Source organism: Mesocricetus auratus, unplaced genomic scaffold, assembly GCF_017639785.1.
Source record: "Mesocricetus auratus isolate SY011 unplaced genomic scaffold, BCM_Maur_2.0 Super-Scaffold_100004, whole genome shotgun sequence".
Classification (NCBI taxonomy): Eukaryota; Metazoa; Chordata; class Mammalia; order Rodentia; family Cricetidae; genus Mesocricetus; species Mesocricetus auratus.
The window spans coordinates 58,588,513-58,614,884 of record NW_024429189.1 but is presented as its reverse complement, the minus strand read 5'-3'; the positions used below and the strand labels follow the sequence as shown (position 1 = coordinate 58,614,884).

At 43.4% G+C, this 26,372-nt stretch overlaps 1 protein-coding gene, 1 long non-coding RNA gene and 1 other non-coding gene across 5 annotated transcripts; 2 read left to right on the top strand and 1 right to left on the bottom strand.

Annotated features, from left to right (window-relative positions):
- Mtch2 (mitochondrial carrier 2) lies at positions 1 to 17,067 on the bottom strand. 2 transcript variants are annotated; one of them, XM_005064958.4, is made up of 13 exons: positions 16,864 to 17,067; positions 14,420 to 14,504; positions 14,167 to 14,273; positions 12,083 to 12,109; positions 11,837 to 11,899; positions 9,820 to 9,877; positions 9,359 to 9,410; positions 8,360 to 8,419; positions 5,593 to 5,686; positions 4,410 to 4,457; positions 3,597 to 3,664; positions 2,556 to 2,631; positions 1 to 209 (listed from the first exon to the last, which is right to left on the bottom strand). In XM_005064958.4, the coding sequence occupies exons 1-13, from the start codon at positions 16,948 to 16,950 to the stop codon at positions 123 to 125; spliced, it is 912 nt and encodes a 303-aa protein (XP_005065015.1). In that variant the 5' UTR covers positions 16,951 to 17,067; the 3' UTR covers positions 1 to 122. The 2 variants fall into 2 exon arrangements, with proteins under 2 accessions (XP_005065015.1, XP_021087693.1); XM_021232034.2 differs by having other exon boundaries at positions 16,886 to 17,033.
- On the top strand, positions 16,401 to 23,219 carry LOC121140420. 2 transcript variants are annotated; one of them, XR_005877253.1, is made up of 3 exons: positions 16,401 to 16,521; positions 17,960 to 18,111; positions 22,784 to 22,979. It is a non-coding gene; the product is annotated as an uncharacterized LOC121140420 (long non-coding RNA). The 2 variants fall into 2 exon arrangements; XR_005877252.1 differs by lacking the exon at positions 16,401 to 16,521 and adding an exon at positions 23,089 to 23,219 and having other exon boundaries at positions 17,419 to 18,111; positions 22,784 to 22,891.
- Positions 23,220 to 26,131: 2,912 nt separating this feature from the next.
- LOC121140631 lies at positions 26,132 to 26,238 on the top strand. Its single transcript, XR_005877549.1, has one exon. It is a non-coding gene; the product is annotated as a U6 spliceosomal RNA (small nuclear RNA).
- The last annotated feature ends 134 nt before the right edge of the window (positions 26,239 to 26,372 follow it).

The window sequence follows — 26,372 nt, the reverse complement described above, 5'->3', positions numbered from 1 at the left end:
TCCATTTTCCCAAGATTAAATGATTATTAAAAAAGCGCGCCACACTGTATAGAAATCAACATTCTCTCCCATAATTCTGTGCATTGGGACTATAGAAATGTCACTGTCCCTGCTCCCCATCTTCAAATTAACATCCTCAGGTCACAACAATAAGTCTTCCCAAAGGGGACCTTCCGGAAAAACAAGCTGTTTCCTCGGCTCATATTTCCCTGGAAAAGAAAAGAAACAGAAAGCATGATGATGGAAAGTGACCACTCTAAATTAGCACACAAAACAGGACACACTTCTAGGAGATGTGACTGAAATGACTAGGACAAAACTTGGCCCCATCAGTAAGGCTCAGTAACCCCATGTTACAAAACTTCCATTAAGGTCCTCTTTTTTTGTTTTTGTTTTATTGACACAGGGTTTCTCTGTGTAGCTTTGGCTGTCTTAGAACTCACTATGTAGACCAAGCTGGCCTCGAATTCAAGAGAGCTGCTTGCCTCTGCCTCCCAAGTGCTGGGTTTAAAGGCATGAGTCACCACTAACCAGCTTCTGTTAGCACCAACTCTTCATATGGGAAACAGCGGTGTAGAGAATAGCACTGATCTTCACAGGGCTATTTTGAGAATGGCATGGGAATTGTTTAGCATGCTATATGATACACTGCAGGTGACTAATACAGTTTTGTTGTTTTCCTAAGCACATACAGGATCAGTGGTTTTCCAGATAAGGTTTGTCTAGAACTTGATTAATTTTCTATGTTCTTTCCTCCTACAACAGGGCATTAGTGAGAAATGGGACTGCACTAGGAGACTGTCCTATAAAAAACAGTAAAAGAGCTCAGTAGTGAAATGTTTCCCACACTTGTGAAATAAGACTCTGGGTTCAATGACTAACAACACAAAAAGACACTGAAAAAGAGTGGCAGAGAGAGATCTTGCCTATTATTTGAAAGGCTGTGGGTTTGATCCCCAGCATGCCAAAAAGTAAAAACAAAGCAAAAAAATAATAATAGTAAACAAATTAAAATGTAAGGTAAGTTTATACTGAACTTATTCAAAGATTCTAGCTTGGATTCAACTGGCATGAACATTGAGCAAAAGTAACCATAGCAACTACTGGACCTTTTCATTCAGAGTCCAGTATTGGGGAGCTCAAGCTCTGTGAACAAAGCCTTTCTCATCTGTATCCTGGGCTCTGTGAAGTAATGCAACAAAGAGCTTCTTTATATCCTTTCTCTGCAATCCTTTAAAAGTGCTCAACACTCAAAACCATCTGTAAACTGATGGCCATTTTAAGTTATCCCATGCTAAAGTTGGTGGACAGCCCATCATTATCTTAGTTCCTCATGTAACTTTGTCTAGATTGATCAAAACTTTTTGGTCAATGACATAACCCTCAGCAATAATCATACACTAGTTTCCCTCAGCAATACCCATAAACCAGTTTTGACAAAGTAATCTACTAACAAAACAGGAAGCAACTAATTCTGTCAGTATCAGTTTGACAAAATTTTGTCCAATGAATTAAGTAACGTTTTATTTTCAGTCCTCACACCTAACTGGAAAAAAAAGTATAAAAAGGACTCTGAGGAGTTACAGAAGGGCAAGTTTGCTGGGCTGAGTTCAGTGCAAAGAGAATGTGTTTAGTCTGTGTGAGGTCCTTGGTTCAATCCCAGCACCAAAATAAAGGCAAGTTTGAAATCAGGCTGTTATATAACTAAGAGAATTATCTATCTGGACCCTATTGTTCTTCTTCTTTTTTTAAATTTATTTATTTATTATGCATACAGTGCTCCGTCTGCATGTATGCCTACAGGCCAGAAGAGGGCACCAGATCTCATTACAGATGGCTGTGAGACACCATGTGGTTGCTGAGAATTGAACTCAGGACCCCTGGAAGAGCAGTCAGTGCTCTTAACCTGAGCCATCTCTCCAGCCCTGGACCCTATTTGTTACTTTCATTCAATCACTCAAATAACTTGTGGCTAACATGTATGGATTTGTACTTCTTTACCCTAGCTGGTAATTTCCTTTTTTTTCAAGACAGAGTTTCTCTGTATTGTTTTGGAGGTTGTCCTGGAACTTGCTCTGTAGACCAGGCTTAGCCTCGAACTCACAGAGATCTGCCTGCCTCTGCCTCCTGAGTGCTGGGATTAAAAGCATGTGCCACCAACACTGGGTGTAATTTCCTTTTTTTGAGACAGGGTTTCTCTGTGTAACAGCCCTGGCTGTCGTGGAATTCACTTTGTAGACTGGGCTGGCTTGGAACTCACAGAGTTCCTGCCTTCTGAGTGCTGGGATTAAAGGTGTATACCACCACTGTCTGGCCCCCAACTAGTAATTTCTTTTTTTTTTTTTTTGGTTTTTATGAGACAGGGTTTCTCTGTATTGTTTTGGAGGCTGTCGGTCCAGCCCAGCCTCGAACTCACAGAGATCCGCCTGCCTCTGCCTCCCGAGTGCTGGGACTAAAGGCGTGCGCCACCACCGCCCGGCTCCAACTAGTAATTTCTAAGTAGCACGTTGTACTATTTGCTCGAGGAACATAAACAAAATGAGAGATAAAAATACCGCTTTTTGTAGCATGCACCAGCAATCTATCCAAGAAGTATATATTGGGGAGTAAGGAGGCGATCCACCAGCAAGCCTGAAATTAAAAAGATTTAGTTACTTACAAACATTTTCAAGAGCCTTTTTGGCAAAAGTTTCCAGCATATGTTCCCTGAGATAGTTTTAATGAGACAAATTTCACCAGAGGAAAAACTAACCATCCTACAATTAGGTTTCAAAACAACAAGCAGAAACTTGATTTTGTTGACAATTTCATACATGTATAGTATCTATTCTGGTATTCTATCTCTCACCCTCACACCGTTTTGTTGGTTTGTTTTTTGAGACAGGGTTTCTCTGTGTATGTAACAGTCTTGGCTGTCCTGGAACTCACTCTGTAGACCAGGCTGGCCTGTCTCTGCCTCCCGAGTGCTAGGATCAAAGTCATGCAGTACCAACACCTGGCTTTCTCACACCTCTTATTTCTTTTCCATCCCTATGAATACCTCCTCATCCCTACTGAACTCTTTCCCAGAATTATGACTTGAGTTTTACTCTGTGATACATTTAGATTGTTCATTAGTAGAGAAATGAACAACTATATGACTAACCATGGGATCGTTTTTTTCATTTTTAAAAATTAATTCATTTTTTACATTCCAGGGAAAAGGAATATTTAAATGAACTCTCTTCATAAAGACTCTAGCTATGATAACAGATATAAACACTGCTGACCACACTCTCCTGAGTATAATCCATAACCATTTTTTAAAAAATGATTTAAAAAAAATCTATGGTTGGTTTACCTACACAAATGTCTGTGCAATTTTAACTGTTGAGTGGGTTAAGATTGCATACTGTATACCTCCTATAATTTTCACTCAGTAGGCAGAGGCAGATGATCCCCATGGCAAGCTGTTTAACTAGAGCAGATAGTTGGTGAGCTCTGGGTTCAGTGAAAAACCCTACTTTTGTAAATAAAATGGAGAGCCATCTCGGAAAACATCGAACATATTAACTTCTGGCTTCCACATGTACCAGGTAAAAACAGAAAGTACTTACCCACAGTTGTTGACAGCCATAAGATTAGATACAAGCACAAAGGGATATGTCAACATACTGGCAAAGAACTGTAAAATAGCAAGAAGATAGCTGAGTTATGAAGCCATTTTCAATCTTCATTACTCCCCTTCTCTCTCCTCAAGGGCCCAGTGCTGAAATGTTCAAATATTCCAACAGCAGTCTTGCATTCTCAGCAACCTTGGAATGCTTTACACAGTTTTGATTCCAGAGGCACCTCTTTTGCCACAACAAACTTCTATATCCAAAATTTATCAAAAGGCCAGGAGGGTTTTCTTAACCTAAGATGGAGGTTTCATTCAAATAAAAGTAAACTACATACTTAGGAGAAAAAGTTTTAAACTAATGCAAATAAAGTGTTCAAAGTACCCCTGAAGAGAATATGAGCACCCTCTCAAAGACAACGGGAACTATTTCAGAAGTCCCATTTTTAGCTGGTGTAACAATGAGTGCTAGTCATCTCCACTGCATGGGAGGCTGAAGCAGTTTCTAAGGCAGGTGAGATGGTTCAGTTACAGTAAACATTGCCAACACTGATAACCTGAGTTCAATACTCAGAAGCAACACAGTGGAAGAAGAGAACTGACTCCCACCCAAAAGTCACGGGGTAAATACTGCTGTGACGTAGCAACAATATTATTATCTCTGATAAACAGTAATGATTTGATGGAGATTTCCAGGAAGACATCCAGCAGCTTTAGAACAGTGATCAAACAGGCCAGATTTAAAAGCCCCCCCCCAGAAAAAAAAATCAACCAACTATTCCTAGAAGATTAGGGGGATTAAGAAACTTACTCCTGTGACAGCTTGTGAATAACTTTTCATTTCATTCATGGTAGAGACCTAAAACAGGAAAAGAGCCTCTATCAAAATGAATCATACACAAAGCAGATAGCAAGCTAAAACTAACAAGGACATCTATTTCTAAATTATCAGCCTGACAGAAAGAAAATGAAGTTTAATAAAAACAAAACATCTATGAAGAATATAAAAAAGTAGAAGTCAAGTCTGGGCATGGTGGTGCATGCTTTATACCTAGCACTTGAGAGACAGATACAAGAGATTAAGAGCACTAACTGCTCTTCCAGAGGTCCTGAGTTCAATTCTCAGCAACCACACGGTGGCTCACAACCATCTATAATGAGATCTGGTGCCCTCTTCTGGCATGGAGGCAGAATGTTGTATACATAATAAATAAAAATCCCATCTTAATAAAAACTGGCAGTCAAGATGATTGACATAGTGAGACACTTTCAAAAGATTTCCAGGGCCGGAGAGATGGCTCAGTGATTAAGAGGATTGGCATGTATCTCTTCTAGAAGTCCCAAGTTCAAATCCCAGTGACCACTAGCAACAAATTCCTATCACATTAGGATGATGTAGGAAGAAATGTACTAGCCTCAGTATTTCGAAAACAAGAAAATGTGCTGGGTAATCTAAGAAGTCTTGCTTATAACACAAAAAGAGTCTCAAAACCTCTGAGACTGAGATTTCTAGAAGCCCCTTCAATACCCCAGGAGATATGGAAAACCCCCACAACTAATCAAACAGTAAGTCTTCTCGTACCCCACCCCCCCAAAAAAATCTCAAAGCCCTGACAATATCAAGGCTAGAGCCATGACACACTCAGTCAGACTTGAAGGAGTTCCTAGGTGATCCCTCATAGGAAATAGCATGTTCATATCACCAGTCTTTAAAAACTCAAATGAAGCTGGGTGTTGGTAGCACCCAGCACTCAGGAGGCAGAGGCAGGTGGATCTCTTGTGAGTTCGCAGCCTGGTCTACAGAGTAAGTTCCAGGACAGCCTCCAAAACAATACAGAGAAACCTTGTCTTGAGAAAACAAAAACAAAAACAGACTACTGTATAACGTCTGTTTGGCATATATAACAAACTGTCATCTTATTTAGAGTTAAAATGGTTGCCAGGTCAATACAAAGAAAGCCCCACCAGCATATTTTACCAAGGTTATAACCTACCCCACTGTCCAGTGCATAGGTATTGACGAGATAAGCCAGTGAGTTACAGAGCCACAAGGAAATGATGTCACCTAGGAGGCGAGGAATTAGACCCCTACATGAAGACACAGTAAGCAGCAAAAAAACTATGATCAGTAAAATGGACAGTCTACTCAGTACAAACACTTCTTAAACATTTAAGAGATTTAAAACCATTCTAGGGGACTGAACAGGCATCAAACCCCAGAATGTAGCTCTCCTTCCAAGTTCAGCCTGGTTAACAGCTGTACTGATGCCGATCTGCAATGACTTTTGTTCCCACTTTTAGAATACCCTCTGAACTGTAGCCAATGACTCACTTTACTATTAATAGCCATAACAGGGAGGGCAAATTTCTGCAATGTGCTTTGCAGAGGAGACTTAACACAGTTTACTACAGTATTTGATACTCAAATTTGACAGGGCAAAAGATGAGGGAGGAAAAAACCAAAACCAATAAACAACAAAACAGTGAGAATAATCCAAACACAGATATCAAAAGTATGTTTCCAGGGCTAGGGATGTAGCTCAGTTGGTAAGAGTGCTTGAAGCATGAGACCTTAAGTTTGATTTCCCAGCACTATATAAAATGGGTGTAGTGGCCTATGCACTAACTCTAGCACTAATAGATAGAGGCAGGAGTTCATGTTAATTTTTTACTCTCTATAGAGATCTAGGATAGACTGGAGCACATGAAACTATGTCTTATTAAAAAAAAAAGGACATTAAAGGGCATTCATTTGCTGCATGGCAGTGCTTGTAAGTGATAAAACTGGCACTCAAACTCTACTCTTCTGTCTGCAAGGCAATAGTCCCAGTGCTACTCATTTGTCACATAGGCTGGCCTCAAACTTGCTATGTATACAAGGATAACCTTGAACTCCTGATCCTCTTATCCCTGCTTTTTTTTTTTTTTTTTTTGGTTTTTACGAGACAGGGTTTCTCTGTATTGTTTTGGAGGCTATCGGTCCAGCCCGGCCTCGAACTCACAGAGATCCGCCTGCCTCTGCCTCCCGAGTGCTGGGATTAAAGGCGTGCGCCACCACCACCCGGCTTATCCCTGCTTCTTGAGTGCCAGGATTATAGGCATAGTCCAGTAAACCCAGTTTTATATGTGCTGGAGACTGAACCTAAAGTTTTTTGAATGCTAGGTAAGCACACTACAAACTCAACTACATTGCAGGCTCATCAATGCTTTTTTAAAATGAGACCAGGGGCTAGAGAGGTGGCTCAGTAGTTCAGATCACTTACTGTTCTTGCCTGTTGTGGAATCTTTCTGTACACTGTGAAAATGTGTTGCTCTCATTGTTAATAAAAAGCTGATTGGAGCCGGGCGTTGGTGGCGCACGCCTTTAATCCCAGCACTCGGGAGGCAGAGGCAGGTGGATCTCTGTGAGTTCGAGGCCGGGCTGAACTGATAGCCTCCTAAACAATACAGAGAAACCCTGTCTCATAAAAACAAAAAACAAAAAACAAACAAAAAACAAAAAAAAACAAAACAAAACAAAACAAAAAAGCTGATTGGTTTGTATAGCGAGGCAGGATTTTAGGGGCAGAGAGAATGCTGGGAAGAAGGATGGAGTCAGAGGAGTTACCAGAGAGACACAGGGAGGAAATAGGAGCAAGATAAAAAAAAGAGGTAACACTGCATGGCAGAATGTAGATTAATTAAGTTGTAAGAGCTAGTAATAAGTTGAGCTATTGGCTGAGCATGGGAGGTGGGAAAGAAAAGTTCACCTATACTTACTTGCCTAAGACCCTAGTCTAGTTCCCAGCACCTACGTGGTAGCTTACATGCATGTGTGCACACACATAAATAAACACATTTTTTTTATTTTTATTTTTTTTTGGTTTTTCGAGACAGGGTTTCTCTGTAGCTTTGGAGGCTGTCCTGGAACTCACTTTGTAGACCAGGCTGGCCTCGAACTCAGAGATCCACCTGCCTCTGCCTCCCGAGTGCTGGGATTAAAGGCGTGCGCCACCACCGCCCGGCAATAAACACATTTTTTTAAATGAGAATAACGATAAACTGTTCTTTATGTCTGTCAGAATATTTATGATATTCAAAACAAAAAATTTTTTAGGAGCTGTAAAGATGACTCATCCAGAGGAGCCAGGTTCAATTCCCAGTAGCTTCATAGTGGCTCACAACCATGTGTGATTCCAGTTACAGGGGCTTTGACACTATGTTCTGGCTTCCACACATGGTGTGGCACTACACATGTGTGCAACCAGAACATCCATAAATATAAAACAGCAATTGAAAGAAATAAAAGAAAAAGAAATCTGGGGATACTAGCACAATTCAGTGGTAGTGCATGTGCAGAAGACCTGTTATTTAATTGCTAGTACCAATCAATTATGGAGACCTTGAACATGTACAAGGGGTTGTATGGTGGTGGTGGTGTGCACCCCTTTAATTCCAGCACTCGGGAGGCAGAGGCAGGCAGATCTCTGTGAGTTCGAGACCAGCCTGGTCTACAATAGCTAGTTCCAGGACAGCCTCCAAAGCCACAGAGAAACCCTGTCTCGAAAAAACAAAAAACAAAAACAAAATCTAGGGAAAAAAAGCAAAGGGATCTTTACAATGAGAAATTTAAGTCAGTAGAGGTCTATAAACATCTTAACATAAAGTAAATCTCGAGAGAATATTCTTTTCTAAAATTAAACAAAGACTCATTGCTCTTACTTTTCAAGAAAGCTTTTCTAATACAAAAATCACTTACAGGAACACTCAACATTTACTCACGCAAAAAATCCTACGATGCCTTCTTCCCGGTAGATGGTCAATATGGAGTCACACAGCCCGCTAGGCAACAAAGGGAAAAGACACTGAAATCACTTAAGCTTTGAGAAGAGAATTTCCCACCTCCCTCAAACAGGGTTTCATTTAGCCCAATGTAGCATCAATTTATTATGTAGAGGCTGACACTGAACTCCTGCCTGCACATCCACAGGTATACCCCAGAACACCTGGTTAATGATCGGTTTTGACAAAGTCAATTATATAATTCCCTTTCCTCACAATTTTCTAGCATGGGTTTACTCTTGCAAAGTAGTTACATTCCATTAGAAATGAAGCTATTATATTAGAGAGATGGCTCAGTTGTTAAGAGCACTGGCTGCACTTCCAGAGGACCAGTGCTCAGTTTCCAACGTCCACATGGCAGCTCACAACCCTCTAACTCAAGCCTCAGAGGATCTGATGCTCTCTTCTGGCCTCTGTGGGCACCAGGCATTCATGAGGTACACAGACATACAATAAGGCAAAACACCCACATACAAAAAAAAAAAAGTGAAGCAATTAACTATGAAGGGATAGATGGACCATGGTAGTACACACCTTTAATCCCAGCACTTCGGAGGCAGAGGCAAGTGGATCTCTGTGAGTTTAAGGCCAGCCTGGTCCACAGAGTAAGTTCCAGAACAACCAAGGCTACACAGAGAAACCCTGTCTTGAAAAACCAAACCAAACCAAACTAAATCAAACCAAAAAGACTATGATGGATGTACATTTTAGAGTACATTTGGCTTGAATGATACTCAGCGCTCAAGAGCACTTGCTGCTCTTGCAGGACCCAGGTTCAGGTCTCAGCACCTAAATGGGGGGGGGTTCACAACTGTTTCTAACTCCAGTTCTAGGGGATCTGACACCTCTTCTGGCCTTTAAGGACACTGACTGCGTAGGGTGCACATACACACACACAGATACATAATACAAATAGAAAAACAAACCCCAAACACTTACCAGTACTTGGACTCTCTGCCAATGAACTGTACCATTGATCTCAGAGTGATCACTGCAGGACAGAGACAAGACTGTTTTAATAGCTATGTTGAGAGTCAGTGAGGCAGCTTAGCTGGTAAAGACACTTGCTAGGAAGCCCCCCAACCCAAATTCGATCCTCAAAACCAAAGATGTAGAAGGACAAAATGTCATCTGACCTCCACACATATATTGTGGAATACCTGTCCCTCCTCTGCCAAAATAAATATAAAAAAAATTCTTTTTAATTAAAGCAAAACCCACCAATTATGTTGAGATTTATTTTGATAACCCTAAAAGGTTTTTCATCTAAAGACACTTTGCTATCTGGAAAGAATATGAAGGCAGAGCCTTGCAGTCAATGCCCATGCCAAGCTAAAGAAAGATCAAGCTATATAGAATAAAGAAATGAGATTATTTTATGCTATCAACTGCAAACATACCGTGGAAGGGATGTGTAATAAGGGTAGCAGCAGAACGAGCAATCATCTCTCGAGTTGTCTAGAAAAAGCAAAACACATTTCTGAAATCTAAATAAACAACACTCATATTCCTGTAAGGAATGTGGATGTGGATGGACACTCAGTAAAGGGCAAAGGACTAGGCCCCAAAGCTTTCCTGTTTTAGAGTCAAGAAGCTAGCTCCAATAAGATTAATGTAATATCTTGCCATTTTGTTACACTTCTCATGCATTTCAACCTTCTTTTTTTTTTTCTTTCTTTTTTTTTGATTTTTTGATTTTTGAGGCAGGGTTTCTCCGAGGCTTTTGGAGGCTGTCCGGGAACTAGCTCTTGTAGACTAGGCTGGCCTCGAACTCACAGAGATCCGCCTGCCTCTGCCTCCCGAGTGCTGGGATTAAAGGTGTGCCCCACCAATGCCCGGTTGCATTTCAACTTTCTATTGTAGTAACTTTTAAAAAATCTCTCTGAAAAAGAGACTTGTTATTTTCTCCAATCCCATGCACAAGAGAGAGGGTTACCTGTTAGAATAAAATTACCAGAGCTGGATTCATTCACTCATTTGGCAGTAGTGGGAATTAAGCCCAGGGCCTCACACATGCTAGGTAAGTACTCTACTAACAAGCTATATTCCTGGTCTCCTTACTACTTTTCTCATACAGTATCTGTCTCACTAAGTTGTTTTAGGCTGGCTTTGAACTTACTCTGTAGACCATGCAAGCCTTAAAGTTCTGCTCCTCCTGCTTCAACCTTCCAAAGTATCTGGATTACAGGTCTGAACCATCAGGTCTGGTTGAGGCCTGCTTTTGGATTATTCACTTTCTCTCATGATGACAGGTTTCAAAGAAACTGGTATCTACACTAGACAAATATTAGGCTTTCGATATGTACTGACATCTTTTTTTTTAAAGATGTATTTATTTATTACACATACAGTGTTCGGCCAGCAGAGGGGACCAGATTGAATTGTAGATGGTTGTGAGCCACCATGTGGTTGCTGGGAATTGAACTCAGGACCTCGGAAGAGCAGTCAGTGCTCTTAACCTCTGAGCCATCTCTCCAGCCCTGTACTGACATCTTAAGGACAACAACCCTGAAACTGTGGAGCCTCAAAGCCTCTATTCTATGGGAAATGAACCTTGTTCAAGCTCTGGAAAAGCTCTACCACTAAGTTAAGCATGGGGATGAGACACAAGTGACAGGAACATTTCAGCCTTGGCTGTCCTGGCACTCACTCTGTAGACCAGGCTGGCCTCTGCCTCCCAAATGTGTGAGCCAGCACCACCTGGCTTGCTACATGTTTTCAATAGCACTAGAAGACTTTCAAAGCTGAGCATGGTGGTATGTTCCTGCAATTTCACACTGGGGAGGAGAAAGCTGGGGCAGGAGGATCATGAATTCAGGGCCACCTTGGGCTTAAAAATAGACTATCAAAATAAGTAATAAATAACAAAAAAGATGCTGGGTGTTGGTAGCACATGCTGTTAATCCCAGCACTCGGGAGGCAGAGGCAGGCAGATCTCTGTGAGTTTGAGGCCAGCCTGGTCTACAGAGTGAGTTCCATGACAGGCTCCAAAACAATACAGAGAAAACCCTGTCTCAAAAAACAAAAACAAAAAAGAATAAAATTAAGGGCTGGAGAGATGGCTCAGTGGTTAAGAACACTGGGTATTCTTCCAGAAGACCTAGGTTTGGCTCCTAGCACCCACATGGCAGCTCACAACCTACTGTAACACCAGTTCCAAAATATATCTTCTGGCCTCTGCAGATACCAGGCAGGCATACAAGCAGGCAAAACACCCACACACATAAAAAAGAGCCAATGTAAAAATTGCCTCAGTTTTAACAACAGAGTGAGCAGTGCTTATTCCCAACAGCAGGCCATGCTCTTCTTTTGGGAAGGCCCAATTTAAGCTGAAGATTTAATTTCACTTGGGAAGAGACCTGGAAGCACAGGACTCATGATCTTGGTTCTATAATAAGAGGTAAATTCATCCCTTACCTCTTTGATAACTCGGTCGAAGGAGGATGAGCCTTCCTTTTGTACATTTCCAGGTACTATCTCCTGGAAATCAAGAACAAAAACAGAAAGTTTCATGGTTTTAATACAAGTCTTGAAACTTATGGCTACCCCATAAGCCACCAAGCCACCGAGGTGAAAGGAAAAGTTCTGGCTTTTCTCCCATGGAGAGTGGGATGGCAAGAATGTGCCAAAGAGAAGGTCATAGAGAAAGCAGCGTCAACATACCTCGGGTTTCTCACACTCCTGGTAATGCTATAGAAGAAACAGAGATAAAGAATAACTAGAGTTATTAATGTGTCCTGTTAACAAGGTGTTGACACAAAATGAAAAGGACTGATTTTCAGGTGCACGCCTTTAATCCCAGCACTCGGGAGGCAGAGGCAGGTGGATCTCTGAGTTTCCAGGACAGGCTCCAAAACAATACAGACAAACCCTGTCTCGAAGAAAAAAGAAAGAAAGAAAGAAAGAAAGCTACTGATTTTCTTCAGCAAACCTCCCAATTTCTACTTCACATTAATGAGCTGAAAATAAATGTGTCTAAGGTAGTATTACTGCAAAGTTGAATACATTAAACATCTGGAAGAATTAGCAAATCTAGTTACTTAGCACAGGATGACCTTGAACACAAGGTAATCCTTTTGCCTCAGCCATTCAAGTTTTGATATTACAGGCTAGTGTTATAATGCCTGGCTTGAAACTTCTTTATTTTCTTTTTTTGAGATAGGGCTTCATGTAATACAGTGTTCTGTCTGCATGTATGTCTGTGGGCCAGAAGAGGACAACATATCTCATCACTGATGGTTGAGAGCCACCATGTGGTTGCTGGGAATTGAACTCAGAACCTCTGGAAGAACAGCAGTGCTCTTAACTGCTGAGCCATCTCTCCAGGCCCCTAGCTTTGACCTCATAAAAGGCCAATGACAACAATGGCCTTGAACTTCTGATCCTTCTGCCTCTACTTCCCAAGCGCTAGGATTAGAGGCATACACTACCACACCAGGTTATGTGGTGCTGAGGATGCAACCCAGGGCTTTGTCCATGCCAGGCAACACTCTGCATTATAGCTAATCCCTAGGGCAGCGCAAAGAAAAACAAGGTGTGCATATGTAGAATTAACTAACAATAACAAAACCTCCCAAGGTCAACATTTACTAAATATACCCATTTAATAGGGAATTATTAAAACCATAGCCCAGTTCCTACTCTCCTTTTTTTTTTCCATAGATGACAGTTTATTATTATTTTCTTTGCCTCTTTTTCTCTCTCCCTTTTTTTTATTTTTTATTTTTTTGGTTTTTTTCGAGACAGGGTTTCTCTGTATTGTTTTTGGAGGCTGTCCTGGAACTCGCTCTGTAGACCAGGCTGGCCTCAAACTCACAGAGATCCACCTGCGTCTGCCTCCCGAGTGCTGAGATTAAAGGCGTGTGCCACCAATGCCCAGTCTTTTTCTTCCTTTTTTAAATGTCTTTATTATTTGTGTGTCTGTATGTCTCACAAACACATACAGACAAACAGAAGAAAGCTTGCAGGAGCCAGTTCTCCACCTGGGATCTGATGTAAGTCATCACAGCATCCTCACCCGCTGAGCCCCCTCCTCTGTGCTTTTCTTTTCTTTCTGAGACAAAGTCTTATGCAGCTCAGGCTGGCCTATGACCCAGGATGTAACTGAGACTGGTTTTGAACTTGTGATCCTTCTTCCTCTACCTCCTAAATGCTAGGATTACAAGCACATACCACTATGCCTAGCAGTAGCTCTTGTTTCTTCTCAATATTTTTAATAGGAAACATGTCACTAGGATAATACTAAAATTTAAACAATAACCGCAGAAAAAAAGTGTGTTTTACTCAGCTTTCTTCCCCTACAATAAATAACAATAAATTAAAAAATAGCTCAAACTGTATAGATGAATGGAACTAATATCTATTCAGAATCTGTTTTGAAGGAAGAAGGTCACATACATAAAAGTCAATTACCTTAATTGCACAAATTCCTTTTGTTTCTTGGGGAAGAGTGGACATTTCAAGAAAATGTTTTCAAAACAGGCATATGGGAAACCACTCATAATCTCTGCACTCAGAAGGTAGAACTCAATTCAAGGCCAGCCTAGGCTAAGGAAGTCTGAGGCCATCAGACTTCACAGAGAAATCCTGTCTTCCATCAATCAGTTAATCAATAAAGAGAAAATGTCTTTCAAGAGAAAGAAATGCCAGGTTATAAGTTTATCTTTGAAATTGTTCTTCATCAGCGAAATAAACTGTGCATAAAAGGTAACCAAAAGGTATGAGAACATTAATTGATTTCCTCTTACCTGTAAAACTTTCCCATGGACCACAGTTCCAAGGACTCCGGAACACAGTCTTGGAGTTAAGCCTGTGAACAATCCACGCTTCCCATCGATGCTTGCAATATGCTGAGCTAAGAATACAAGTCAGATTTAGGATCTAGTCCCAAAGTACAGTAACAATAAAACCTCAAAGCAGCAGACTTTCTATGTATTTTCCTTCAGTTACTCCAGCCCAGTCTTCAATGTCATCCATCCCAATTAAATCAAAGGCACCTACCATAACAAAAGAGACCAGGAAGCTGACATACTTGTCGTCCAAAAATATTTCGTCCTACTGTTGGAGGAAGAGGCTCATATCCCACCTTTAAAAACAAAGGAACACATCAACACTAAGAAGAAACCCAGGAATACTTGGCCGCAAAGTCTTGAAAAAAGAATATTATGCCCAGATTTTTCTTGTGTTTGGTGCTGAAATGAACCCCCATGTCCATCAGCAGCTACCTTCTCAGACCCATAATTTCTACAAATGAAAATGCAGTTTATGTTTCTTAAGGTTTTGGTGAAGTATTACCCTTATCAGTTTTTTTTGTCCTATTGTATAGATTAAGACTGGATTCAATCAACTCCAAAGTGCCCTTTGAGTTGAAGTCTACAGAACAAACCATTTAACTAAGATAGATTATCAAACTGAAAATAGAAGAAGGAAACCATTGTGTCAGGAAAGCCTAGTTTACCGATAAGGTTGACAAATTTCTTTTTTATAATTTTTTCTTTTTTGGTTTTTTTGAAACAGGGTTTCTCTGTGTAACCCTGGTTGTTCTGGAACCAGTTCTGTAGACCAGTACGGCCTCATTCACAGAGAATGACCTGCCTCTGCCTCCTAAGTGCTGGAATTAAAGGCCTGCGCTACCACTACCTGGCTTTACTTTTTTTTTTTTTTTTTTTTTCGAGACAGGGTTTCTCTGTAGCTTTGGAGGCTGTCCTGGAACTCACTTTGTAGACCAGGCTGGCCTCGAACTCACAGAGATCCGCCTGCCTCTGCCTCCCGAGTGCTGGGATTAAAGGCGTGCGCCACCAACGCCCGGCCTGGCTTTACATTTTTATATTTGAATAAAATGAGAAAATATTCACTGAGCCAGCATCAAATGCCTGCTTATATGGTTAACTAGACAACAAGGGCAAACGCATACAGCTAGGTAATTCACTTAGGAAAATAATTATAAGCTAGGTCTATGTTAAATGTAGACTCATTAGCAATACACAGAAAGCCATAAAAATTAACGATTGCCATTTTACTTACACAATATATTCAGGAATTGTAGTGTCAGAGGGATACTAGAGAAAAAAATACAGTAGGACAGATTGGGCTCTCTATTGTTGCAATTCCTTCATCTGTGCTAATACTCCCCCTCTGAGCTTACAGAAAAAACGCTACCATGCCAACTTTTAAAAGTTTTTGGGAATTTCACCAAACCCCTGAGATACTTGGCAACACACAAGATATTGTGAAATCAGAATTTAGGATATCAAATTGTTGAGGTAAGAGCACTGAATGTCACTAAAAAACACTGTCCTTTTGAGAACTATTGAATAGTGGACTCATACATGTACTGCAAAATACTGTCACTTATATCATGCAATCCTAGTCTCAAATGTGCCTCTATTTTAGACAAAGATTTCATTCTTTGCAGTTCAACTTCTACAATAAAATCTGAATATATATCAGTTAACTTGGTAATAATTTGTAAGAGTAACAATTCAAAACTGAGGTCCGTCCCAGAGTCTTGCTTTTTTTTCCCCCCCAGAACGGTAAAGAGTGAAGACAGGGATTCTCAGGCCTGTTTCCTTCCTTGACACAGGCATGGGATAAGTATGTCAACTATCAACAGATGCCTAAAAAACCGCCTGCTCATCACAGGGAAACTTGACTGAAAATACGATCCCCAGCTAAAAGTAGGCCTCCTCACCCATGAATATAAAATATCATGTAAGAACTAGTCTAAAGTAGATAAGAAAGTAAGTTAAAGAGAGGCAAGAGAGAGTTTGATGTTACGTTTAAATTCGCTAAACTCTTTAAGCAGAACTGATTTCCAGTTCTGACCAATGTGATTTTCATTGTCATGAACCACATGGGCTTCTTCTTGAGAGCGCTCAATGGATCCTTAGGAAATCTGACTTCATTATCACTTCTCAATGCACTCCTTGTGTATATCCGGGTATCTGGTGTTAGAATCTCTGAACGAAACAGAAGTAGAAACAGCAAAAGGGAAAGAAAAAACGAATAAAAAAACCAATAACACGTTGGCTTTCCTAGAACTTCAAATTTGCCCTCAGATGGGTATTTCAGTCTCGAGTCTGAGGAGGAGTGGACGAGACGAGGTGAATGTCAATTTCAGAGGGGCGGCAGGGAAAGGGTTGGGGAGCCCTCGGTGGCGACCGACCAGGATCCACCTCAGGGACGGAAAAACAAAGTTGAGAGGAGCCACCGGGCAAGGAAGGGCAGGGTGGCAGTTGGCTGCGGAGAGGGAGCGGGCCTGCCCGGGCGAGCCTCGGGGTGTTTTCGAGAGGGGCCGCGAGCCCGTTGGAGGTTGTCCCTGACGGGAGGAAAGGGCAGCATCGCCGGAGGGAGAAGGCCTGCGCCGCAGAGCCAATCCCCAGGCGCCGAGGGCGGTGGCGACCCGACAGGACGCCGACGGGGAAGGGCAGGGCGACGACTCATACCTGGATGAGCACTTTCACGTACATGAGCGGCTGGGACAGGATGGTGAGACCGGAGCCCAGGAGCACCTGACTGGCCGCGTCCGCCATGATGGCACCCGCGGACGGACGGACCGACAGACCGAGTCACCAAGCGACACAGCCGGTTCCAGATCACGTGTCGGGGGCGCCGGCTTCACTAGCCCGCCCGCCGCGCGCCGCCCGCTCAGGCCCCGCCCGCTGTCCCGCCCAAAGAAACGGCAGGCGCTCGCGAGGGGTGCCCGGGGCGGGGCTTATGGGCGGGGCGCGCATGCGTCTCGGAGAGGGCTCCGCGCGACCCTAGGACAAGCGGTTTCTTTTGCGCTTGCGCAGGCCGGAAGTGTCCGGAAGGAGTAGCGAGGGAGTGGTGTTGGGTTGTGTGTGTGTGTGTGTGTGTGTGTGTGTGTGTGTGTGTGTGTGTGTGTGTGTGTGTGTGTGTGTGTGTGTGTGTGTGTGTGTGTGTGTGTGCGCGCGCGCGCGCGCGCGTGTGTTTGGGGTGGGGGTAGGGGTGATGACCCTGACGGCAAAGGCAAGGTCAGAGGACTAATTCGGAGAACTCGGTTATACTTCATCCGCTCTCAGGCTTTGTCGACGTAGAAAAGTTCAAGGGGTGTTTTCCTGTTTTCCCTTAGAGTTGTCCTGCCTAATGGCCAACAAATACTATCCCGGTCTGGCATAACAATGAATTCTTCGGGTCCTGTTTTGCATTTATTACTAGCTCAGTGGTAGAGCACTTCCCAGCATATACTAAGTCCTCAATACAGGAAAAACAAAGCATCAGCAATAAAATGTGCCCTCTCAGGGTCGGATGTAGTGGCACTGGCCCTTAATCCGGTATTTGGGAGGCTGAGGCAGGTGGATATGTGAATTCAAGGTTAACCCGGTCCACAAACTGAATTCTGAGTAAGATGGGCTTACATGGTGAAACACTTGTCCAAAAAAATTTTTAATGTCTTCTCTGACTACTCTAAATTCACTTTATTGGCACCTGTTACTGGGAAATTGCCTTTGCCAGTTGAGAATGTCAAACTCTGGCAGGTTCAGGAACCCAGATGGCCTTTGTTCGTAATTTTATTTCCAGAGCCTGGCGTGTACCACTGCTCAACATTTATTACACAGATGAACAAATATTTCAGTGCCAGTCCGGCTCCACAGGCTAATAGAAGTAAAATGGAGAAAAGGTGCTGCGTCTACCTCGAACCTCCTGGTCTGTATTGAACAACACTTCGGCAGGTAATGTGTAACGCACAGAATGAGGAACCAAGAACTGCATTTGGAATCCAGCTTTTCTTTTGTACTCATGTATTACTTACCTTTCTTTGTATCTAAATATAAGGGCAACACAACTAATTTGCCTTCTCAGACTTATGAAAACTAAATCCAACTGTGTATATGGAGTTTTGAAAACTTGGTTGAAATACAAGTTAGTCCTACTATAGCTCTCTATTCAGCACAGAACTAGCTGATACTGGAAGGCAGTCACATGGGCTTTGAAGTCCAATGGACCTGATTCAAAGTCTACCTCTGCCTGATCCTAACTGTGACCTTATGTAGGTCATATCACCTCTTTAAAAAGTTTAGGGAAATTATTATGGTGATAATCCACTATATAACATTATGTCAAGGAATGAATGAAGTAATGTCAACCTAGCCTGGCACACACATCAAGATGTAATAGTAAAACAGTACCTTTTAGTTTGATAAGAAACTTAGAAGTTGCTTTTAAACTAACACTGACATTTCTCAACATCAGTGAGGAGCAAAGAGGTCATCTAGTAAGGGGATTGTGCATTGAGAGGCTCAGAGAGTATCACAGGGCTGAATGGGTAGACCACTGAGGCTGTTCCACGACATTCTTTAATGGCTCGTGGCAAAAGCTGCCCATGAAGGTTTGGAAAGACTGCAGAAAGGGGAGGGAACTGAAGTCAGAATTATGGGTAAGAGAAGAGCACAATTCAAATGGGCCATTCGTAAATATATGATATGAATACTAATCCCTGATAAGAGTTCAGTATGGTGCCGCTAAGGTGGGTTATCTAATGACATATTCAAGCTGGGAGAAGAGTCAAGGGGGTAGGGAGGGAGAGAGAATGGAACAGCACCATGGCACAGGTGGCAAGGCAACATTTGGGAAAAGACGGTATGGTAGTAATGTTAAAACTCTCCAGAGGAAATACGAGGGATTTACCAGCTAAAACACCCCTGGGCTGGGAGACAGTCTAACTTGGGAGAGATCAAAGTTTTATTTTTTTCAGTTCTGATCTTACCACTTTCTAGGTGGCCTGGGTTAGGTCATTCAACCTCTTGGTGCTGGAGCTGTAATACATAAACCATCCTTCACTGTTCACTCTAATAAATTAGAAATAGCCCTCCAGTCCCTCTCTCCTTGCTTTATATATGTCTCCCTTTCAATTCAATTTATTACTTTAAAATTGTTTCTCCTTTTCCATAAATATGAGACTATGAGTGTACTGGTTGGTTTTGTGTGTCAGCTTGACTTCATCAGAAAGGCTGGAGCCTCAGTTGAGGAAATGCCTCCATGAGATCCAGCTGTGAGGCATTTTCTCAATTAGTGATCAGCGAGGGCAGGCCCAGCCCAAGGTGTGTGGTACCTTCCCTGGGCTGGTGGTCATGGGTTCTATATGAAAGGTTGAGCAAGCCGTGAGCAGCATTGCCTCTGCCTCAGCTCCTGCCTCCAGGATCCTGCCCTGTTTGAGTTCCTGTCCTGACTTCCTTCAGTGATGAACAGCCAATTAGACCCTTCCCTCCCCAGCTTGTGTTTTGGTCATGGTGTTTCATTGCAGCAGTAGAATTCCTAATAAGACAATGAGGTACAAGAGGGCAGGGATTTTGTCTCCTGCTTACTAGCGTGGTGTGTGCTTTCTTTTTCTCCCTCCTCCTCTGTATCTCCCCCTGCCCCCCTCTTTCTTGACATGGTCTCACTATATAACACTGGCTAGTCTAAACTTGCTAGGTAGGCCAGGCTAGCCTTGAAAATACATATGCCCTCCTGCCTGAACCTCCCAAGTGCTAGGATTAAAGGGATATGCCACCGCATTTGACCAGTGTCATATTTCATCGTGTAACAGTGCCAGGTACAGAGGTGCTCAAGACAGTTGTTGGCATAGTGATTCCTGTGGAAACCCATAGAATTCACTGAGGAATGAATGAGGTGTCCACCTCATTTCCAAGCTGCTACTGCAGCTCCGATTGAAGGCTCTTGGTAAGTAGAATAGCCTAGAAGAGCTCCTTCATTGTCTTTTTAAATTGCCTTAGCCTCTCCTAAAACAGTCTGATCTCTTCAGAAAAAAGTCTGTGAATTTTATTATATATAGGATGTTGTTTGTTCAAGTGAACATAAAACTCCATCTAAGCTGGTTGAGAGGAAGAGTCTATGTTGACTTACAGAAGCAGTCTGGCCCCAGACTGGATCCAGGGCTTACCAGGTGATGCCTGTACTCTTGGGCTTTGTTCTCAGATAGGATGTAACTGTCACCTTACAATGTCACATTTCTAGGACCAAAGGAGTCACTCTCAACCCACAAGTTCTAGCAAACATCCCTGGGATCTGGATTGAGTTGTACACATGGTTCAGAGCTATTGTTTGTGACCCAGGATGGGCTAAGCAAGTCAGCTTGCCCAAAGTGGTTTAGAACAGCACAGTTCCCCCTAAGTAACACTGGAGTGCTGGTACAAAAATAAAGGCATGTGAGGCTGGGCGTTGGTGGCGCACGCCTTAAATACCAGCACTCCGGAGGCAGAGGCAGGCGGATCTCTGTGAGTTCGAGGCCAGCCTGGTCTACCGAGTGAGTTCCAGGACAGCCTCCAAAACAATACAGAGAAACCCTGTCTTGAAAAAAACCAAAAATAAAATAAAATAAAATAAAGGCATGTGATCATCTGGCAGGGAAAAATAATGCTTTCTGGGCCAACAAGATGACTCAGCAGGTAAAATCATCTGCCATGAAAGTCTGGTGACCTGATTTCAAACCCCAAACCCAGGGTGGAAGCTGTCCTCTCTGATCTCCACAGCAGCACAATGAGCACACACATAATAAATAAAATGATATTTTCTTCCCTCTCCCTTCTTCCTTTCTCCCCTTTCTGTGGTGGTTTGAATAAGAATGGCCCCCATAGGCTCATCTTTTGAATGCTTAGTTATCAGGGAATGACACTATTAGAGGGTTAGGAAGTGTGGCCTCGTTGGAGGAAGTGTGTTGCTAAGCATGGGCTACAGCTCTCAGTGTCTGTGTGCTGCCATGCTTCTCACAACTAAAACAGATGAAGCCTCTGAAACTCTAAGCCCCTAGTTAAATGATTTCCTTTTAAGAGTTGCCTTGGGCCGGGCACACCTTTAATCCCAGTACTCGGGAGGCAGAGCCAGGCAGATCTCTGTGAGTTCGAGACCAGTGGGGTCTACAAGAGCTAGTTCCAGAACAGCCTCCAAAGGCACAGAGAAACCCTGTCTCAAACCCGCAAAGAAAGAGTTGCCTTGGTCATAGTGTCTCTTCATAGCAATAGAACAATGACTAAGACACAAATTCCTTTGTTCTTTCTGTTAGATAGGGTCTCACCCTGCCCTTGAATTGGTGAACCTCCTGCTTTTCTCCTTTCACTATGTTGGTTTGGGAAAATAAATTCAGATCATCCTGCTTGGTAGCAAGTGCCTTAACCTATTTAACCATTTTACTAGACTTTTGCTTTTAAAGATCTCAAGTACCACAGAAATCAAACAACAATCAACAAATAAATGAGGTAAAACTACTTTAGAAAGGCTGGAAATCAATGTCACATAACTACTGCTTTTTGGCCTACAAGGATTCTACTACAGTGACTGGAGGGCTTTTTAAAATTTGTTTTGTTTTTCCAGAGTTTCTCTGTATAGCCCTGGTTTTCCTGGATCTTGCTTTGTAGACTAGGCTGACCTCAAACTCAGAGATCTACCTGTCTGTGCCTCCAGAGTCCTGGGGTTAGAGGTGTGAGTTAATCTTTTTTTATATATAATAATTTGAAACAACGGCAATGAATCATAGTCGTGCGTGCCTTTAGAGGTGAAGGCAGAAGAATCAGGAGTCCAAGGTCATCTGAGGCTATGTAAGGAGTTGGCTGGCAGGGACTACAGAAACATATCAGAAAAGAGAGTGTACACAGTTTGTGTTCCCTGCACTCCTCGGTCCACAGTTTGTGTTCCCTGCACTCCTCGGTCCTCATCTAAATAATGCCCCTCAGAAAGCGACCTTACAACTTCGTCTACTCAGAAAAAGTCTTTACCTTTGTTATAAATTATATCCCTTGAGAAATGTTAACAAACGGGCAGGAAAGATAGTTCAGGAGTTAAGAACACTCGCTGCTCTTCCAGAGGACCCAGGTTAGGTTCCTAGCACCCAAAGGGAAGCTCACAACCATCTGTAATTCCAACTCGATTCCAGGGGTCCCACGTGCTTTTCTGACCTTGGCCTTCAGGTACACACCATGGACTCAGCCTCCACAGCCCCCCCCCCATACAGTGCACATATCAACATGCAGATGGCAGAGGACCCAGCCCATTGTGGGTGGCACCATCCCTAGGCTGGTCTTCAATTGTATGAGAAAGTAGACTGTTGTCATGAGGGGCAAGCCAGGGGCAAGTGTCAGCAGGCAAAAAAAAAAAAAATCTAAAACAAGAAAGGACACGAGTAGCTGCACTCCCCAGCTAGAACCTTTAAAAGTGCTGCCAAGGAAAGGGCACCTAAACACCACAGATGGCCCTTTCTCCACCGTGTTCTGATCTCACCGGGGTCTTCACATTAGATCGCATTCCTCTTACCCGAAGCATCTTGATCTCCAGGTGTGTGGGTGGATAAGTGCAAGCAAAAAACAGAAAGAGGGCACTAATTCTCAATCTCTCTCGCGGTTTTTTTTGCAGTACCCAGGCTGAAATGGCAGCCAGTTCCAACTATCAGTTCTGCAGAGAGGCCCGTCCGTGGATCACACCAGGTCACCCTTCGCAGCACCGCCTCCCATCCTGGCCCAGGTGGCTTTAGTGGATCAAATGAGAAATGTTCCCCAGAGGTTCATGTGTTTGAACACTCGATCCCTAGTTGGTGCACTGCTTCGGAGGTGGGGGGTTGGGGGGGTGGAGGCTTGCTTTCGGAAGGGCATCGCGGGGGCAGGGTGAGGGGAGGGAGGGGTGGTTTTGGTTTTGAGGGTTTATAACCCCGCCCCTTCCAGTTTTCCTCTGTGTTCCAAGTTGGTATTTGATAATCCGACCTCTCAGCTTCCGGCTCTTGCTGCCGTGCTCCGACCTCCAGTATATGTACTCACCTGGGACTGGAAGCCAAAATAAACTCTTCCCTAAGACACTTTGCTCATGGAGTGCTATCACAGGAACAAAAAGCAAACCGTACAGAGACCAACACCTCTGAGGGTAAGGTAGTCTATGGTAGTATTCATTGTGGAACTCCTTATCGTAAGTTTTAAAAAGCGGCAAAGAGAGAAAGACACCATGCAACAGAGTTCAAGTGGAGGTTTTTTTGTTTTGTTTTAAATCAGGGAAAGGGTTCATAAAAAGGGGAAAGGAAGTGGGGAGACCAGCCTCGGGAACAGGAGCAGCAGGAGAGAAGAAAGAGGGAGAGAGAGAGGGAAGGAGGGAGGGAGAGGGAGAGACACAGGGAGGGAAAGAAAGAGAAGGGTGGGAGGTGGGCGGGGCTCTTTTAAAAGGGAACACAGTGAATAGGCACAGGTGATGCTCTTAGTGGATACAGCTGAGGGCGTATCCTGTCAGAACCCCAGTACAGATGCCTACCACTCCTCAGGGCACAGATGCCTACCACTCCTCAGGGCACAGATGCCTACCACTCCTCAGGGCAAGCAAAGACTACTGCACAGCTGCAGGAGTCACTTGTGGACAGAATCCATTCTTTTTCTTCTAAGATTTGTTTGTTTGTTTTGAGACAGGGTCTCACTTTGTAGTCCTGGCTGTCCTTGAACTTCCTCTGCAGACCAAATTGTCCTCAAACTCACAGAGATCTGCCTGCCTCTGCCTTCCAAGTGCTGGGATTAACGGTATGCATCACCACTCCTGTCTCTAAAATATGCTCTTAAAACCATACATAGGGGCTGAAGAAATGGCTCAGCAGTTGTGGTAGTTTGAATTGAGGCTCCCATAGGCTCATATGTCGGAATGCTTGGTCCCAAGTTGGTGGAACTGTTTGAGGGTGATGAAGAGGCATGGTCTTCTGTAGGCAGTGTGTCTCTGGGGCTGCCTTTGAAGTTTCAAAAGCCCATGCTTTCCTGTTTATGTCTCCTTGCCGCCTATTGGCTGGTAAGGATGTAAGCTTTTAGCTACTGCTCCAACAACTCCACATGCTCCCTGCCACGATGACCATGGACTCTTTTTTTTTTTTTGTTTTTTTTGTTTTTCGAGACAGGGTTTCTCTGTGGCTTTGGAGGCTGTCCTGGAACTCGCTCTGTAGACCAGGCTGGCCTCGAACTCACAGAGATCCACCTGCCTCTGCCTCCCGAGTGCTGGGATTAAAGGCATGCACCACCAACGCCCGGCGACCATGGACTCTTAACCCTCTGCAGCTGTGAGCCCCACATTAAGCTATTTTTATAAGTTACCTTAGTCCTGGTGTTTTCTTAAAATTACTTTTAATGAATGAATGCTTTTTATGTTCATTGGTGTTTTGCCTGCATGTATGTGTGAGGGTGTCAGATCCCTTGAAACTAGAATTACAGACAGTTGTGAGCTGTCATGTGGGCACTGGGAAATAACCTGGGTCTCTGGAAGAGTAGCCAGTGTTCTAACTGCTGAGCCATCTCTCTAACCCCCAGGTCAACAATAAAGAAGAACAAAGGTAGTGGTTAATAGCACTTGTTCTTACAGAGGACCTGGTTTGGTTCCCGGTACCCCCACCCCCCACATGGTGGGTAACTACTGTCTATAACTCCAGTTTCAGAGGATCTGATGCCCTCTTCTGGCCTCCACAGGCACAAAGCACACATGCAGTGTACATACAAACGCGCAGATGGGGGAGGTCCCATTGAGGGTGGTACCATCCCTGGGCTGGTGGTCCTAGGTTCTATGAGAAAGCAGATTGAGGAGGGATGCTCTCTCAGCCTGGACACATGGGGGAGGGCCTAGGCCCTGCCCGGGATGATATGACAGACTTTGAAGATTCCTCATGGAGGGCCTCACCATCCCTGGGGAGCAGAGGGGGGTGGGGTGGGGAATTGAGGAGGTTGGTGGAGGGTGGGGAAGGAGGGGAGTGTGAGGGAGCTGGGATTGACATGTCAAGCAAGCTTGTTTCTAATTTAAATAAATTACAACAACAAAACAAACCAACCAATCCAACAAAAATCAGACTGAGCATGAGCAAGTCATGAGGGGCAAGGTAGGGAGCAGCACCCTCCATGACCTCCATGACCTCCATGACCTCCATGACCTCCATGACCTCCATGACCTCCATGACCTCCATGACCTCTGCGCCAGCCCTGCCCCCAGGCTCCTGCCCTGCTTTAGTTCCCTTTTTTGATGATGAACTACTGTTTGTTTTTTTTTAAAGATTTATTTACTATGTACACAGTGCTCTGCCCGCATGTATGCCTGCAGGCCAGAAGAGGGCACCAGATCTCATTACAGATGGTTGTGAGCTACCATGTGGTTGTTGGGAATTGAACTCAGGACCTCTGGAAGAGCAGTCAGTGCTCTTAACCTCGGAGCCATCTCTCCAGCCCTGAATCAAACAAACCCTTCCCTCCCCAGGTTGCTTTTGGTGTTCATGGTATCTTATCACAGCAATAGTAATCCTGAGACAACTGGATTCCCAGGGAAAGCTCTAAGCGCTTGGTAGACTAGACTTTCTTATTTCTCTTTTCATTTTGGCTTTTCTGTGTAACTCTACTCCATGCCTCTTTGCTGTTGTATGTAGTAGTTTCTTCTTTCTTCCTTTCTTTCTCTTTCTTTCTTTCTTCTTTGAGACAGGGTTTCTCTGTATTGTTTTGGAGGCTGTCTGAAACTCACTTTGTAGACCAGACTGGTCTCAAACTCACAGAGATCTGCCTGCCTCTGCCTCCTTTGTGCTGGGATTAAAGGCGTGTGCCACCAACGCCTGGCTAGTTGGTTGATTTTTTTTTACTCTTTACTCTTTGGACTCTTGTTCTTTGGGAGGTCTGCCAAATAAATCACATACACGGAGTCTTATTCTTCTTATAAATTCCCGGCCTTTGCTTGGCTTGTTGCTGGCCAACTTTTATTAAATTAACCCATCTAGAGCTCGCTTCGGCAGCACATATACTAAAATTGGAACGATACAGAGAAGATTAGCATGGCCCCTGCGCAAGGATGACATGCAAATTTGCGAAGTATTCTATAGATTAAAAAAAATTAACCCATCTACCTTTAACCTCTGGGCTTTTAACTTTCTCTTCTGTAAATCTTACTTTTACTCTTACTCCATGGCTGGCTGGATGACTGACCCCTAGCATCCTCCCCTCCTCCCATTTGTTGCTCC

Coding starts and splice junctions, on each gene's coding strand:
- Mtch2 (XM_005064958.4), bottom strand. CDS start 16,950: ATGGCGGACGCGGCCAGTCAGGTGCTCCTGGGCTCCGGTCTCACCATC. Junction 12,110..14,166: donor TCCATGGGAAAGTTTTACAG/GTAAGAGGAAAT, acceptor TTTCTTCTATAG/CATTACCAGGAGTGTGAGAA. Junction 3,665..4,409: donor ATTCACAAGCTGTCACAGGA/GTAAGTTTCTTA, acceptor GCTATTTTACAG/TTCTTTGCCAGTATGTTGAC.